The sequence below is a fragment of the Branchiostoma floridae genome, chromosome 1 (genome assembly GCF_000003815.2).
Source record: "Branchiostoma floridae strain S238N-H82 chromosome 1, Bfl_VNyyK, whole genome shotgun sequence".
NCBI lineage: Eukaryota > Metazoa > Chordata > Leptocardii > Amphioxiformes > Branchiostomatidae > Branchiostoma > Branchiostoma floridae.
The window spans coordinates 11,103,977-11,121,712 of NC_049979.1; the positions used below are offsets into that span (position 1 = coordinate 11,103,977).

A 17,736-nucleotide genomic window follows, 5' to 3' on the forward strand; every position below is an offset into this window, starting at 1 on the left:
ATGTCCAAACTTACAAATTCAGAAAATGGAATTTCAGAGTCAGACTTTTGCATGGTGCACAACCAACACAGTAAAAAGCTCATTTTTCCAACCACGTACCACAGACAAAAAGGCAAAAATACACAATAGGTCTACAGAAACCCAATACATTTCATGCAGGCCTGAGGTCTACGAACTCTTGTTCTAGGATGTTCTCCGCTACACGGCGAACAGAGGCACTGCAGTGCACCACTGCTCAAATGGGGATATTCAGTAACGTTAACATTCGTTAAGATGAAATTAAAACGCCGTGCAAGTTGCTCGAGTATGAGTTCTAGTTTAGCGGTGGGTCTACAGACGGGTACACCTATTCAAGCTGTATCGGCTACTCTTCAAGCAGAGGTTAGGCTCCGGCTGTTTTTTTTAATCGTTTTTATCGGGCTTTCTATTTTGTCATTTTTCTTGAAGTACGCCAGCCAGTTAGGTTTTGACACAGCAAGATGAAATACGAAATAGAGAGCCTGATAAAAACGTCTAATAAAAACGTTAAAAAAAACAGCCGGAGCCTAACTTCTGCTTGGAGAGTAGTATCGGCAGGACATCAACACTCACGATGACGCCTCGAAAAACTAAACTAGAACAGCATTTTTTGTTTGTTTTTGTAATAATCTGTTTGTAATCCAGCCGAGACCAGAATCTGTCAGACGAGAAGGACTGCTCTCCAAGCATAGGTTAGGCCTAGCTGTTTTTGACGTTTCTTTGATACGTTTTGTCTAGCTTTCTATTTTGTACCGTTTGTCACTGTTGCACGGCAAAATAGAATGCCAGATAAAAACGTTAAAAAAATCAGCCGGGGCCTAACCTCTGCTTTGATAGTAGAGAACGACCAAAGCATGGAGTGCCTATCTCCCATCCCCACTACAGATACTGGCACTGTCCTTGGTGCTGAAGACCGATCAGTATGGTCAGTTCCGATAACTCGCCCTTTTGGGCAATTTGGGCCTTCGTTATGATATTTTTGTACCAAGTACGATCGATTCTGACTCACTAATTATATGGAAGCATGCAACGTTACAGGTCTATAGAGAGGCAGACTGAACAAAACTGCAACAATGCGGATACAGATGTCTTACTCAAGGAAAACTGCGGTGCGATAGATGTCGGTTAGCTGTGTCCACTCTACTATATATTACAGATCTCTAGAGGTTTGAGAAAAAGCAAGACGCGAAACTTGCTTGCATGCAAGAGGAGTTTATTCTAAACCAAGAGGACACCGATAGACAATCATAGATCAACAGGTTAAACTATCAATATTGAGAAAGTTCCCAGCTAGCTACTTTGTTCAGCTTTATTGGGCAGCATCGTAAAACGCAGTTATGGAACGTACTGAAAGATACATATACACCGCCATTGAAGTACGTAGTGCGCATGTTAACATTAATTAACATAAGTGTACACCTTGCTCCGGATATCTTTTTCTATAACATTGCCCTGTGCGATATGGGTTGTGATTAGATGTAAGCTATATTATCAAAATATTAGATGTAAGTTATATCGTCAAAAATACAGTACGAGAGGATGATATGCCACCGACAATCATGTATTATAACCACTAAAAACCTTTAACGATATCGAAGTTGCAAATTAAATTGGGGATAAAATTGAAATTAAAAACAAATCCAAATACATATAAGTAGGATAATTTGAATATTTTGTGTAAAATGCGATTATGTTACGTTACAACTTTCACCGAAACCATGTTTGTCTGTGTGTGTGTGTGTGTGTGTGTGTGTGTGGTGTGTGTGTGTGCAAGCACGTGCGCGCGTGGCGTGTGTGTGTGTCTGTGCGGGTGTTTTATATATCTGGTTATTATCTAATAACACGTGCGTAATGTTGTTTTGAAGTAAAGACATAAAAATATATGAAATGTTTTGTTTAATCGTTACAAACTGGCCTTCTCCTTTGCACATGTTCTCAATAAATTGGTTTTGGAACAGGATGGTCAGGAACACCTGACCATCCTGTGTACTGTCTACCCACATCTTGTCTATATCCTCTCATACAACGTCCGTCAACATCGTGACCCACTCTCCTCTCTCTTATAAAATCTATCTTCCATTGACTCTTCTCATTGAAAAAATCTCCCCACAAACGCCACAGTGTATCTCCGTACAGGTGTTGGGCTAGAAAATCGTGCTGTTTTTTTTACAACCACTACCCTGACCCATTCATCTACGCATGTACAGCGCTTCGCTTGCGGACTATGTAATACAAACGGGCTGATGTCTTTACATTATGGGCATGGTCTCTAAGAAGATGTCAGTCAATCAGAGAACGTCCTAAGTGTCTTCTTTTATAGGTAAATCCGATTCTCTGATTAGTTGACAGCCGGTTGGAGGCCAAACACACAAACTTTAAGTTTGAGCGGAAAGGACGAGGCTCTTCGTCGGTGAATGTTAGAACCCCAACATGCATGGAATAAGAAACTGTCAAAAAAAAAAAACGCTACAATCTTCCATCCCAAGATGTGCTTGGAGATGACGTCACAGCCTACAGCGGAGTGACCTCCATCTCCGGCCTGCCGCCATCATCGTAAGCAGGAGGACGCCCCATCATGGCCTCCTCGTACTTCTTATCCAGGGGCGGCAGTGTGCCGCGCACGTTGTGGTCGATGATCCCCGCGCCGATGGAGTCTCCCAGCACATTGGTGGCAGTCCGGAAGCGATCCCTGCAGAAACGCACACGTACATCGCTTACCTACTAGTACTAGATACATTGTACATGTTTATACGATAAATGTAACGTTAAACTCGTTTCAGTCAAGAAGACTCCATGCAACGTTTGCACAGAATTAAACGGTACTTAAGGTTGTAAACTGTTATATCATCAAAAACATTAATTTAACTTTCTATTTTCATTATCCGTAAAGGCGAAGACGGCCATGGCAAAATCAGACTTCTCCCATGTTACCACACTTTTATATCATGTCAGAACACTTTCTGGTACTAGACACTTTCTTCGGCAGTCTCTAAAACTCCTAAATTGGGATGAGATATTCACTTTCTTGGGCTTGTCCACCAACCGGCTGTCAGCCAATCAGAAAATCTGACTTTCCTAAAGAAAACAAGTGGGCGATGTTCTGATTGGCTGACAGATGGAAAGAAGGGCTCTGCGTAAGAGAATGATTCCTACTATAACATACAGACATACTCACAGGAGCCAGTCAATAGCAAACAGCAGGGTGATGTCCTCGATCGGCAGCCCCACAGCCGTCAGCACGATCACCATGGTGATGAGCCCAGCTGACGGTATCCCGGCAGCCCCCACGCTGGCAGCAGTCGCGGTGACGCTGCAGATATTCAAAGTTTTAGTTAAATGTTCCAACAATCTTTCCAATGTGCGCTATGCTCATTTTAAGCTACAGGTGAAAGAGTACGCCTGCTAACGCTTCGGTCACAATTGCGCCGGTGCCCGTCGGTGGTGTAGCCCCGGCCGGGCTCTCAAGTCATAAATTTGTCCCGGTGGACTGTCGGGCAACCCGGGGGTACCTGTCGGTGTTTTCACCGGTAGGTTAAATCGTCTATCTGTCGCCGGGTCTCGGTCGGCTTGATTTTAACCAAGGACGTAATCATAACGTCCTTGATTTTAACTCCGAATGAAGAAAAAAAATCAGGGGCCCGGAAGGCCCAAATCTAGTCCGGTAGCAGCAGGGGCCACGTGGGGCTATGATTGAAAATGCCCCAAAAATGCCCGGCAGCGCCCGTTTTTCCAATTGTGACCGTAACATTTGTAAGTTGTTAACGAGCAAACAGTAAACTAAGATTATGGGCCCGTCTCACCTGATGGCGACGATCTGTCCGAAGTTGAGTGTGATGCCGTTGACCTGGGCGATGAAGATGGAGGCGACGGCCTCGTACAGCGCAGTGCCATCCATGTTGATGGTGGCTCCCACCGGCAGCACCAGGCGGGCCACGCGCGGATCCACGCCGTTCTTGTCCTCAAGGCACCGGATGGTCACGGGTAGAGTAGCGGAGCTACATTGATGATGGTTTGGAGTCATCAGGGTAATGAGATGCTCAATATAGTTACTCAAGAAACTGGATACTGAGTTTTTTAAACGTAGAAAATGTATCCAGTTGATTTTAAACTTGTCTTGCTTGAGTGACTTTAGTATTGACTATAACGTTATAGAACTACATTTGGATCGCAGCAATTTAACATTAACGTTTAATATGAAACAGTTTTCTAGTAGCCCGAGTGGGTACCATCCTATTTCTACCGGGTCTCCTTGCACACGCTGTGGGCCTATTAAAAGCAAGTGAAAGGAGCCCCGTTATAAATACTTCGGAAGTGACACCAGTGACGTAGCCATGAGTGCAGTCATAGGAGTGACACAAAAAGTGCGATACACCAAGTGTATGGTAGCCATGATAGTAGTGAGTGTATGAGTGTAGTTGTAGAATTGACACTACAGTGAGATAGCCATGTAACCCATGGCTTAGGTCCCATTTCCAAAACGGGACTCGGTCGGCATGTTTGTGGAGTTTTTACCAAGAAATATACACAAGTTATGCTCATTTATGTATTTATTTATTGATCTTTAGGGTAGTCCCTTCAGTTAACGTAGTAACTGATTTCCAAGGGAGCCCTATATACATGTTCGCACAACGACGGATTATACCGCTCCTTACGGGGTGACACAACAACAGTTGTAAAGGTACCGTATTTAAGATCAGGACAATATGGACAGTAGAGTTGTTGATAGTTTCAGAAGCTCAGCAGATCCTGCGAAGCTCATCTTTTAACAGTTAAAAAACACATCATGATTATTTTTTATTACATTCTGTGTGTTTTCTTGCCATTTATATACTATTTTTCGTTTCCGAAAGCTATCCGGCCGGGCCCCGGGTTGGGAATTGGGACCTAAGCCTAACCGGGTGTGCTTGGAGTGGTTACTTGTAAAAGTGACACTATGAGGTAGCCAAGTGTCTAAAAAGAGATGCGTGAAATTTATGACAATTCATGGCATTATTATTACGCAAATGGTTATGTTTAGTCTCCCCTTAGAAAAGCACGATACCACCAAGGGGCCCCAAAGGAGGAGATACCAAAGATAGTCCCTTAGGCTGGATTTTACGACAGAACGCCTGCTGCCGTAAGCGCGAAATGACACATGACGTAAAAGCTGGAAGTGTACTTCTGAAAGTTCTTCCTCCACGGCCACGTGTGCAGATGAATGCGACTTTCACCCAGACGGAAATTTGGAAGCAAACGAATATATTCAGTGGATATAAGGTATGCATATTTTTTCGAGCTATTATGAAGCATGTATCTGTATTTTAAACGCCTTTTTGTTGGTGAAAGAACGATCAAACGCAGCAAAGGGGAAAATATACTGCTGGTGGTGGGGAGGGGGGGCGTAACTCCACGCCAAGATACATAGTTGCTGAAGAGTGACCAGTCACTGGAAAACCCAGTGATGAACCAGTGACCTACGCATGTATATGTCACAGTAGAGATCACGATCCAGTAGAATCGCTGATTCTACTAGTACAGATTGCGATCGGGATCTCTCCTAGGACCAAGTAGGATCTCTTGGAAGATGGATCTCTTGGAATAGGGTCTGCATGCCTTTTTCCGTTAAGCGTTACGAGCCATTTTAATTCACCGTTAATCGTTACCGACCCGCTCTAATTCAACGTTAATCGTTATCGGTATATTCATCGTGAAGCGTTATTGGTCGTTTTAATGCAACGTTAATCGTTATTTGTTATCCCGAATTCACCAAGAAATTCTTCGTAACCCGTTATATACACGAAGTCTAATGCCAGATAGAACCCCTGAGAATGCAGGAAATGGCGTTTCAAAGGGTCCATGTTTCAAAATTTCTCCGAGGCCCCCGGCCTTCAGCTCCGGACAGGGTAAAATATGTTGTGGAAGCGTTGCCTTCAAAAACTTTATCACTCATACAGATTTCAGTGTCAAGCTTAGTTTCGGGCAAAAAGTACTCCTAGAATGCAGAAAATGAGGTTTCTCCGGATCTCTCTTGCGACGGCTTGCGCCCTTGGCGCTTACGACGACATGGCGAAAATATGTTAGGGGCGTGGGTTTTCGCACAAAAAAATCTTTTCTCTCTAATAAAATCTAATTTAGTTTCGTCTCACAGCAAAATCTGTCCTTCAAAAGTCCAGATTTTAAAATTTCCCTGGACTTATATTGCAACGTCTCGTGCCTTCCGAGCTCGAATCTAAATGGTAAAATATGTTGGGGGCTCTGGGGCCAAAGCTATAACCATGTGTGATTTGATGAAAATGTTAAAATCAACCTAGCTTGGTCGGTCGGCAAAATTTGCCGAAAAATGCAAGAAAAAGCATTTAAGAGGGTCTTGATTTTAAAATTTTCCCGGGGAAGCATACCCCCGGACCCCCCTGGGATGCGTCGCGCCTTTGGCGCTCCATGTGCTGAAACGATAGTTCAATCCCTCCATAAGTAATTTGCTACCGCCGTCTCTGTGGCTGGCCGGGAACTCTAGATCTGCCTCCGTCAATTTACAGATGTCATGGACATTGTCCCTCTCATTCCTCCGGGTTCTGGTCACCTTTTGCTTCTCACAATGTCATTAAACGGATATTTTCACCCATTGATATAACTACTCTAGCGCTGTATGAATATGAATGTTACTTAAGTGCTATGCGTTGTAACTCCTTCTGAATTAACCGTTAAGCGTTACCGGGCCTCCTGAATTTACCGTTAAGCGTTACCGGGCCTCCTGAATTCACCGTTAAGCGTTACCATGCAGACCCTCTTGTAAGAGCGGCTAAGGCCAACATGGTATTTTCCAGTTTAAAAATGATGGTTATTGATTGATCGAGTGATTGAACTTTAGATGTTTGAGTCAAACATTGTTTTAAGACCAAAATTGCTGTCAGTCATGTCAGTCAGTCATGTTCTCTGTAGCATTTGGAGGTCAGAGGTCAAGTTGAAATAAAGATATGGTAGGCCCGCATAACTTGATTGTTGTTTAGTTTGCCACATATCCAGCATTCAAATGAAGTCCATCCTTGACACGCTTCTTCTTCTATTACAGGAACATTTTCTGTCAAAAGATCTAAATCAACTTGTACATGAATCCTCAACCCACCATGGACTTTGGAGGAGTGGGCGTTGACACAGCTGACCAAAGAGGCTGTACAGGCTGTTCTGCTGGTCAGGCTGGGCTCTGGCCTGCCATGGAGCTGTTGATAACCAGAGGTTCGGGTGTTTACTCAACTGACCAAAGAGGCCGTACAGTACTGCATCTTGTTGCACAGGCAGGGCACTGCCGAGCTATAGAGCTCTTATTAAACAGAAGGGTGCGTATTCATGCAACGGACCAAAGCGGCCAGACAGCATTACATCATGCTGCCTATGCAGGGCACTGTCCAGCTATGGAGCTGTTATTGGACAGAGGGGCGAGCATTGATGCAACTGATAAATTAGGCTGTACAGCATTACACCATGCCGCTCAGGCCGGGCAATGTCCTGCTATGGAGCTGTTATTGGGAAGAGGGTTGTGTGTTGACACAACAGACCGAAGAGGCCGGACAGCACTGCATCATGCTGCTCAAGCAGGGCACTGTGGAGCTATGCAGTTGTTGTTGGACAGAGGGGCGAGCATTGACAAAACTGACCATAGAAGCAGGACAGCATTACATCGTGCTGCCTGTGCAGGGCACTGCCCAGCTATGGAGCTGTTATTGGGCAGAGGGGCGAGCATTGACGCAACTGATAAAACAGGCTATACAGCTCTGCATCTTGTTGCTCATGCAGGGCACAGTGGTGCTGTGGAGCTGCTATCCAACAGAGGGGCGAGCGTTGACAAAACTGACCAAAATGGCTGGACAGCATTACATCATGCTGCCTGTGCAGGGCACTGTCCAGCAATGGAGCTGCTATTGGAAAGAGGTTCAGGTGTGAATACAGCTGACCAAAGAGGCGGTACAGCACTGCATCATGCTGCTCAGACAGGGCACTGTGACGCTATAGAGTTGCTATTGGGCAGAGGGGCGAGCGTTGACATCACTGACAAAACAGGCCATACAACACTGCATCTTGTTGCTCAGGCAGGGCACTGTCCAGCTATGGAGCTGTTATTAAACAGAGGGGCGAGCATTGACAAAACTGGCCAAAGAGGCCTGACAGCATTACACCATGCTGCCTATGCAGGGCACTGTCCTGCTATGGAGCTGTTGTTAGACAGAGGTTTGGGTGTTAACACAACTAACCAAACAGGCCGTACAGCACTGCATCTTGTTGCTCAGGCAGGACACTGTCCAGCTATGGAGTTGTTATTAAACAGAGGGGCGAGCATTGATGAAACTGACCAAAAAGGCAGGACAGCATTACATCATGCTGCCTATGCAGGGCACTGTCCAGCTATAGAGCTGTTGTTGGACAGAGGGGTGTGTGTTGACACAAGAGATCAAAGTGGCCGTACAGCACTTCATTATGCTGCCTGTACAGGGCACTGTGGCGCTATGGAGCTGTTCTTGGGCAGAGGGATGTTGGACGTTATGGACGTTGACATAACTGACAAAACAGGCCGTACAGCACTGCACCATGCTGCCCAGGCAGGGCACTGTGGTGCTATGGAGCTGTTGTTGGACAGAGGGGCAGACATCAACATAACTGGCAACTCCAAGCGATCACCTGGCAAGACAGGCCTGACAGCACTTCACCTGGCTGCAATCAACAGTCGCTGTGCTGCGATTACCCTTCTCTTGGACCGGGGTGCAAACTTGGAAAAAAGGAACATGCTCGACCAGACAGCACTACACTTCGCTGCAAGTAGAGGCGACTGTGACCATGTTGGATTGTTGCTGAATCGAAACTTTGGTGGAGCCAGTGGGCCTTTAATGGACAAAGATCTGTTGACAGCTCTTCATCAGCAGACCTCTGTGTCTACAGAAGAAGGTCATCGTGTTGCGATCACGCTCTTGTTAGATAGACAAGCGGATATAGATGCTGTTGATCATTTTGGCTGCACTCCCCTACATTATGCTGCCTTGAAAGGGAGCAATGACCACATTCTCCTCTTGTTGGATAGAGGTGCAGACCTTAATGTGCAGAATAGTTATGGTCAGTTTCTACTTCACTCAGCAGCATTGGGCGGGCATAACGATACCATCAATTTGCTGTTAGATCGTGGTGTGGAAATTGAAGCAGAGGAGGTCTCAGGCAGCACAGCACTCCATCTAGCTGCACGGTACGGACACCAGGAGACTGTCAAGTTGCTGTGTTCATGCGGTGGGAACCTGTCAGCAAAGGACAAGTATGAGGACTTGACTCCTCTTTTGGAGGCTGCTTCGAACGGACACTGCAATGTTATTGACGTCGCCTTATCATTAGGTGCTACATTGGCTGAGAGGGATTTTGCTGGCAACTCAGTGCTTCATTGTGTTACAACTCGTGACCCGAACACAGCGCTGAACACTGTTACTCATTTACTGGGTCTGGGTGCGGATGTGAACGCAAGGAACGAAGTTGGCGAAACAGCGCTTCACCATTTCATTGATTCAGAAGAATGCTCCTTGAAAATGGTAGAAGCATTCCTTCTGGCGGGCACAGACTGTAACCTGAAGGACATAGATGGTCTGACACTCTATGACGTGGTGCCAGAGGATACAGACCTTCAGAAACTCCTGCTTCATCATCAAAAACATCACCCTGACCTGAAGAGATTGTGTCGGGCAAAGATCCACAGTGCTCTCCGTAAGAGTGGGCAAGAAGAATCTGAAATCAACCAGTTTGCAATACCCAAAGAACTGAAGGACTACCTATTATTCAGAGCTATTTTCTAAGTGCTGTGCAGCCTGCTACTTCCTTGAACAGTTTCAGTAGTTTAGCAAGGCACAAGCTTACAAAGTTCTTTGTACCAAGTGTTTCGATTGTTATAGTGCTATTATCATCATGTCTATCAAGCTATTTGGTTTCTTTTTAGTTTGCTTTTTGAATAGAATGATAGTCTGACTACATGTGTTTCTTATGTATCTTTAGTAGTTCTGAGGAACAAGTAATGGGATATTGAAAAAGTCCTGGAGACAACAAATTCCTTTTTACCTGCATGTATGCAGGTATGGTTTTGATGCTGGTGGGAACTTTTCGGTAGCCGGGGATGTAGGGCGCTGTATCTCGTGAACGGATGGTGCGAGCACAACGATTTTTGGTACGTGGGTTGGGGGTGGTAGCCTGACACTCAGGTGTGATTTTGGGCCTCCTGGCGCTTGACCTTGACATTGAAGGTGGCATTTTTGGTGTTTTTGGGGCACTTTTGGCGCTGTGTGTCCGGAACGATACGCGCGATTGCGACGATTTTTGGTGCATGGGTGGGGGGTTGTTGCCTGTTGCCTAGGATTGACTTTGGGCCTTGTCGCGTTTGAACTTGACCCGGCAGGTCGAATTTTGTGTCCGGGAGGGGTGTTTCCGGAGTTATATCTTCTGAACGGCTGGTGCTGGCGCGATGATATTTGGCACATGTGTCGGCGGTGGCTGAATAATGCTCAATTTTGATTTTGGCGCCCTTGGTGCTTGAACTTGACATTTTAGGTTACCTTTTGTGCGGGCACGGGGCGTGCGCTGTATCTCCGGAATGCAAGGTGCCATTGTGTTGCCATTTGGTACGTGAGTTGTTTGTGGTGTCCTGGTGGTCAGGTTTGATTTTGGGCCTCCTAGTGCTTGAACTTGATACTGTATAGGTTGACCCTGTTTTAGTGTGGTTGGGGCATCCTCCCAATATCTGCTTGGTTTTAAAAACAGATGATGGTTGGGTGTAGAACCATCATCTGGCCTGGGCCACCTTCAATGTATCAGGTTACTTAGTGGCACTGACAGTTTGCCAGATGACGGGAGTGTGCCAGATTATATATCTGTTGGTCAGGTATAATTGGAGTTTGCTTATTACTCTTTGTGGTGTTTCTAGAGCTGTATAGTACTGAGTTTTAAGTTCCGGTACAAGTTCCTTTACCCTGTTGGCAATCATGGTTGAACTTGAACTTAAACAGAAGAAGATGCAATTTTCTAATGTGGAGGAGAACTGTATAGAGTGTGGGCATAAGAGAAAGGTATGTGTATGATTTGTCCTGTGTTTCTTTTTGTTTCTTTGGTAATGCCATTTCCATACTGTATACAGGTAATTTGTTGTTTTGGGCTAGTCATATTCGCTTGGTTTTTGGGCCTGCTTAATCTATGGTACAGGCAGGGTTAAGTGGTGGAGGCTTAGCTTTGTTCTGTTTTGAATTCAGTATCGTTGCATTTTGTCGCGGCAAATATATGATGAAATTCCCCTTCTAAGCAACTGCTCATTGGTTTGCGGGGATGTTTGCTGGGTGTTTGCTCTGACTACAACAGCTTCTGAACTTTTCAAAGCTTCCATTGCCAGCAGCTTGCCATCTATAAATGGGATTGACAAGGACATTTTTCATAGTAAATTGTGCTGTTAAATTTGGCTTAGATACTACAGGAGATTTAGGTTTGGGTTGGATGGATTGAATGAAAATATCATACCACCCTGGGGACTAACTGTTGCTGCTGCATGGGGGCTACCACTATTCATGTTGTCTAATGTCTATGGAACTACAGATAAAAGTATCATTGGTCAAATTATGCGAGTAACATTCCGATGTCAAGTGAATAACACCCCAGAAATAAATCTTTAATGAATATCATTGGAAGAACACAAACCAAGGAGACTTAGCAGCTGCATTAGGTCAGTACATTGAAATAGGAAGATATTAGTATATCATGTGACAGAGTAACTACATGTGCATGGGCCATCTGAGACAAAAAAAGGTAGCGTCTCAACAACTTCAAAGTACTGTGGTTGGTTACATACTTAAGAAATCCAAAATAAGTAATGTTCATCCATGTCCAAACTTACAAATTCAGAAAATGGAATTTCAGAGTCAGACTTTTGCATGGTGCACAACCAACACGGTAAAAAGCTCATTTTTCCAACCACGTACCACAGACAAAAAGGCAAAAATACACAATAGGTCTACAGAAACCCAATACATTTCATGCAGGCCTGAGGTCTACGAACTCTTGTTACTATTTGTATTCCTGCTCCATATGGTTATGTTTTACGATAAATCTCAAAGATTAAAAAGGGCACATTTCCAATGTTGCTTTACAAAAAGATCCAGGGATCTGATAGCCTTGCGTGTAGTTGTAGAATTGACATTAGTGAAGTAGCCATATGTGTATTTGTAGAAGTGAGATACCCATGAGGGTGAGGTAGCCATGAGTGTATTGTAGAAGCAAGGGGTAGAACTTGGTAGAAGTGACACTAGTGAGATAGCCGTGAGTCTGGAGAAGGTCGGCTACTTGTATGCGTGACAGGGGTTTAAGCACAGCACATGTGTCACTTAGTCACTTCATTCCTAAAGAATATAGAAAGAAATGGTAGTACCATTTCTTTCTATAGTCTTTAGGAATGAAGTGACTAAGACCGTAGATTTCTAGGAGTTGATCCAGTGTTGTGTTCTCACCTGGAGGCGGTACCAAACGCCGTGACCAGGGCCTGGCCTATCCCAGCGATGTACTTGAACGGGTTCTTCCGGGTGAAGATCAGGTAGAGCCCGGGGAGGATGATGAAGCCGTGAATGGCCAGTCCTGTGTTTACCGTGAGACACAATTGAATAGATTTATGTGAATGAACGAAAGTAAAGTAGACTAAACTTAACACTGAGACATGTTGAATATAATACAACCCTAGTGCCCAAGATTTGCTGGAGTTCAACTTTCAACGCCAGTAGCACAAGATGTGATCACTGTTTGGTTATTAGAGAAAGCCAAGGAGACACAACTGTCTAGCCAGCTTACATTCTTTTCGTCTTTGTGTTGATTGAGGTATAGTCAACAAAAAAGTTAAACTAAGGCCAGGGACAGACGACAAATAATGAGTTACGAAGACAAGTCGTAAAAGTCAAAAGGGCAAGACTAACGTGTCCTGTATGGTATGCCACCACCCCACTAGTTGCGCTGCAACCACAGAGGCGATCTAATTTGGATTTGTGTATCTATTGACTTCATAATTGAAATATTTTTACAAAATCTAAAAGCGTGACTGGAGATTCGAGAAAACACCCAAAGTCTAAATAGATACGTTCTATTATCTATGAAATGATGGATCCCTCTGTGAAATCGCTCGCTCGCAGCAATGTCACCGCGTTCTAGATCTAGTGAGGTGGTGGGAATAATGCAAGTCTACAGGTCAGTTACATCCTTGGTTATATGTATTATTCTGCATGGCTAAGTAGAAAAGGTGACAACAATGATCTACATTCTTGACGAAAAGCCATTTGCGGCGGGGAGGGTTGAGTCTGACTACAGCGTGTGAATTATCGACCTCAACTACCCCATGGTTCTTTTCGTCTTTCTGCAGATTGAGACCCTGATTGAAACATAACTCAGAAAGTGAAAATATGCATTAAAATGCGCTTAAAACACCGCCGCAACAGACACACTTATCCATGAGCTTACCGACGATGACCGTGACCATGTACATGCCGAGCTGCCCCACCAGCTTGAGCGGGTCGATCATCTTCATGATCTTACCTGCGATGAGGAACATGATGCCGATGGGAGAGTACCTGAGGACGGAAGGCACCACAGGTCTGACATTACGTGAACTATCTCCTACCATATGCTTTATTCTTAGGCCATGTTGATTTGATTATATGGATGTCATCGTCGTGCTCATCAATGTTAGGATACTGTAGATATCGCTCAAAATAAGCAAATATATTACGTACGTTGATTACAGAAACATGTCGCAAAACGTATGCTAATGACATAAATTATTCAAAGATCAAAGAAGATGTTAAAGAACAAAAATGAAGAATGTATTGCTCGGTATGGTATAGCTATATTCGGTGTGTTCAGTCACTTGTTCAACGTTGCTGACCACTTACAATGAATGCAACTCTTTTTTTTTGGGCGGGGGGGGGCAAACTTTTTTATTTGCACGCTCGCATCAGTTTTGGGGCTCTCAGAGATGTAAAGACAAAAAATTAAGCCACATGGCATTATATAATTCTTCATTTTTCAGCCATAACTTTCCATCAACTTTTCTAGAAGCTTACCACATGATGAGGTAGACCAGCGTCATGATACAGTCGTTGAAGATGGTGAAGACCTGGACCAGAGGCTTGCCCTTCTCGCCCATACGGCCCAACACCACCCCGAAGAAGATGGAGAAGGTGATGATGCCCAGAACGTTCAAACGGTTCAGATAGCTATGGTCAGGAAAAAAAGATCGCTGCATGGTCAATATTGTTCAAGGTATAGGTTCTAGACCACATGGTTTTGATTCTACAGTCTTCGTATGATCGATATGGGCGTCATCGAGATAGGTCGTTCAGTGTAATATAACCAGCTGCTGCCGCGCCAAGTGTCTGTGAAACTGATGCGTTACTGGCGCCGATGGACGATTATACTGGCTGTACTAGTACAAATATACTGTAATAAGTGGCTTATGAACATGAATTTCACTATAGATTACTGATTGATTTAGAAATAGTATATCGGACTCCAAGTAACCTAGATTAATATTTTAGGTATGTTTTGCAGGTCTTCACAAATATTATTTATTTATTTTTTGTTTACTTACCCTCCTTGCTTCACATACACCGTGATCTCCTCTGGGATGGCGGTAACGTTAGTCATCATGGTGGTGAAGGCGGCGGCCGTGGCGGTGATGTTGGGAGGGGTGTAGGCCGGGTTTGGCTTGGTTTGTGCCACGATCTGCGTGTTGTACTGCAACATGGACGTGACAAACGTTCGTTCATTCGCCCTTAATATTGCCTAATGGCACCAAGTGCAGCAGGTTTCCTTACTATTTCAGTAGCAGGTTTTTTTTAGGGAGGAATCGTTAGTCTTTCCCCCTTTAACGTGCGCACTTCCTCGTACGCGGGACCCGAATTTTATGGATGATATCCGCGCATGCATAAGTTTTCTCCTGTTCTAAAAAATCCATCTCCTACGAGGCTCAACGCAAGTCCGGAGCTTGCCGCAAAGGGCAGCATGTGCTAGCTTGCGTAAAACTCGATACGCACTACCACAAACCGTGCTAATTTTATCAAACTCTTGGTCTAACTGCCCCTACTTGAGAATTTCACAAGAACGATCAAAGAAGTACACTATCAGAAGGTATATCAAATATCAATTACGTCAACTGAGTCATAGTGAATGCGCCTCATGCATACAAATACTTGTTGCTTCCTGTAAATACACTGTGTTCTGTGGTTAAATTCCTAACATCAGACTTTGTTCTCCTGTGGTTCCACCGCATTTTTATGTTGTTGCTGGATTTATTTCACCCTCCCGCATTAGTTTCGGGGTCTCCAGACGATGTCACCACCAATCACCACATAAATTCTCAAGTGCTGAATCCATTTTGTTCCCTGTGAATATTTCTGACCACCCCTTCAAAATGGAATAAACCTCGTGGAAACAATTACAGTACAGAAAACTTACCGACTGGAAGCAGGCCTGCGCAATGTTGTCTGGAAACATATTCCTGTGACAAATGCATAAAAAACCTAAAATATGAAAAAGTACATTACGACAACTCCTTTGGCTTTTGGGAAAGTTTGACCTTTCTTCAGATTACAAACCATTCCAGAGTGGGATGCCCTGCCTGGCACGGTGGTGATTGCTCCCACCGTTAAGAACTTCCGCGCCAGGCAGCTGAGAGCTGCCCGCCCTAACTCGGGACCTTCTATGTTACCCCTTGCGGGGCTATTTGTGGGTACTTAAGAAGAAGAAGAAGTAGACTGGAATATAATTTGAAATGTAAACGTATGACTGAAAAACTACATTACGACAAATACTTTGTGTAAGTTTAACCTTTCTTCAAATTACAAATGTGAACGTATGACCAATTCAGCAACAACCACAGAAAGCGTAAAATGATTCCTTCTTGTGCGTACTCCCAAATCCATTGGATTTCGTAGAATTTCGTACGGAGGTGGTACTAACCATTTACGGATCACAAAAGATTGCCCACGTTTTTGCAGGTAGATCGCACGCAGTTGCAAGTACAGCGGGTTGTGCCCTTAGCTTAAGATAATTATCTTAAGTTAGCTTAAGATAATTATCTTAAGTCGAAAAATACTCTTGCGCAAACCAATGGCTCGCCAGAGCCTGTAATTACTAGCACAACTAGAGTTCGGCGACCTCATACCTCCATGAAAATTTAAAGCTTTCGTAAATTTCATGCAATTGACTAAGACATTAACATAATGTATGCATGGTGTTGTTAATCATTGACTAACGTTCACATGTCACAATTATAAAATTCCCATTATTAATCATAAAGAGGTTTTGCAATTTTTACATAAATTATGCAAATAAGTTCCTCATTACCATATTTGGTATCTGCTTATATTCCACCTATCATAATTAACATGTGTTACATGTATTGAGGTCCATTTATTGAAAACAATGGAACTGTACAATTTCCTCATTAATTATGCAAATTCAGTCATCATTTGCATAACATGTATATCATTATGAACATCTTTGCCTAAGCTACCTGTATGCCTAAAATGCAGGCAATCCGTCGTTCCTTTCTGCAGTTATCCTCTTTGGAGTGTCTTGACAAAAACGCCCCTGCAGTTCCACAATTGAATGTTAGGGGACTGAAACTTGCCCCACTTTGTCATGACGCTAAAAGCTATCAACCACCCAAATGTCACGACCATATCACGTCCGGGACAAGAGATACATTGAAAAAACTGCTATGATAGAATATTCTCATTAATTATGCAAATGTACTCCTATTTTGCATAATTAGTATTTTATCTTGTACAACATTGTCTAAGGTACCTACATACCAAAAATCATGAAAATCCGTTATTCCCTTCTTGAGTTATCCTCGTCAGAAGTTTTTGACAAAAATGCCCCTGCTATCCCAAAACTAGACGCTAGGGGGCCCAAACTTATGTCATTTTTTCCTGAGCACAAGAACTATCTAATACTTAAAAATCTTGACCATAGCATGTTCAGAACACCGAGATAGCAAAACCGGAAGTTGCGCTGCAGTACCAAGGTCACACACCAGGGGGCCCAAAATTGACCTTGACCTTTGTCTTCCCAACCCCTACCCACATACCAAATATCATCGTAGTCCATCAAGAGATTCTCAAGTTATGCTGACCACAATATGCGGTCACACAGACAGACACACACACAGACACACACACAGACACACTCAAAACTATACCTCCATTTTTTCATGGAGGTAATAAGTCAACGACTGTGGTCAGACTCAAACATTGATCCGGCTCATTGTTGTTACCTTTTCCACTCAACCATGCAAAATAATACATGTAACCAAGGACACTATGATATATAAACGTCCTTGATGTAACTGGACTAGAGGCATGCATTGTAGTAATGCATGATAGTAATGACTAATGTCTCATTGGTCATATCGAAAAATCTCATAATCATTAGTTATATCGAAATTTTAAATGACCATCAATACTCTACGACAAATCTGGCGCAAACCAATTATCACGGGGTCGTTGGTGCACGATAATTCACCCGCTTAGGTTAGTCGCTACCATGTCTGACCGCAAATGGCACTTCGCCAAGGATGCAGCTCATTGTTGTTACATTTTCCACTCAAGCACGCAGAATACGATATATCATGCCATTGATGTCACTGAACTGCAGGATTGCATTCTTTACACCCAATTCTACTAGGACGCAGTC

At 43.8% G+C, this 17,736-nt stretch overlaps 2 protein-coding genes across 3 annotated transcripts in view; one reads left to right on the forward strand and one right to left on the reverse strand.

Moving 5' to 3' along the window:
* Positions 1-1,214: 1,214 nt before the first annotated feature.
* LOC118410313 (excitatory amino acid transporter 1-like) overlaps positions 1,215-17,736 on the reverse strand; it is a 21,136-nt gene continuing 4,614 nt past the window's right edge. For both annotated transcript variants that reach the window (XM_035811903.1, XM_035811894.1), the window contains exons 5-12: positions 15,493-15,535; positions 14,627-14,772; positions 14,100-14,252; positions 13,498-13,607; positions 12,504-12,627; positions 3,819-4,013; positions 3,194-3,328; positions 1,215-2,707 (exon numbers count right to left, since the gene is read on the reverse strand). In XM_035811903.1, the coding sequence (XP_035667796.1) occupies positions 2,530-2,707; positions 3,194-3,328; positions 3,819-4,013; positions 12,504-12,627; positions 13,498-13,607; positions 14,100-14,252; positions 14,627-14,772; positions 15,493-15,535 (1,084 nt within the window). In that variant the 3' untranslated portion in view covers positions 1,215-2,529. The remainder of the gene's footprint in view (positions 2,708-3,193; positions 3,329-3,818; positions 4,014-12,503; positions 12,628-13,497; positions 13,608-14,099; positions 14,253-14,626; positions 14,773-15,492; positions 15,536-17,736) is intronic.
* Positions 5,110-9,988, forward strand: LOC118410299 (serine/threonine-protein phosphatase 6 regulatory ankyrin repeat subunit B-like). Its single transcript, XM_035811867.1, has 2 exons — positions 5,110-5,274; positions 7,067-9,988. The coding sequence occupies exon 2, from the start codon at positions 7,104-7,106 to the stop codon at positions 9,816-9,818; it is 2,715 nt and encodes a 904-aa protein (XP_035667760.1). The 5' UTR covers positions 5,110-5,274; positions 7,067-7,103; the 3' UTR covers positions 9,819-9,988.

What these genes read in the sequence shown, in the direction of transcription:
- LOC118410299 (XM_035811867.1), top strand. Translation starts at nt 7,104, where the DNA reads ATGAATCCTCAACCCACCATGGACTTTGGAGGAGTGGGCGTTGACACA.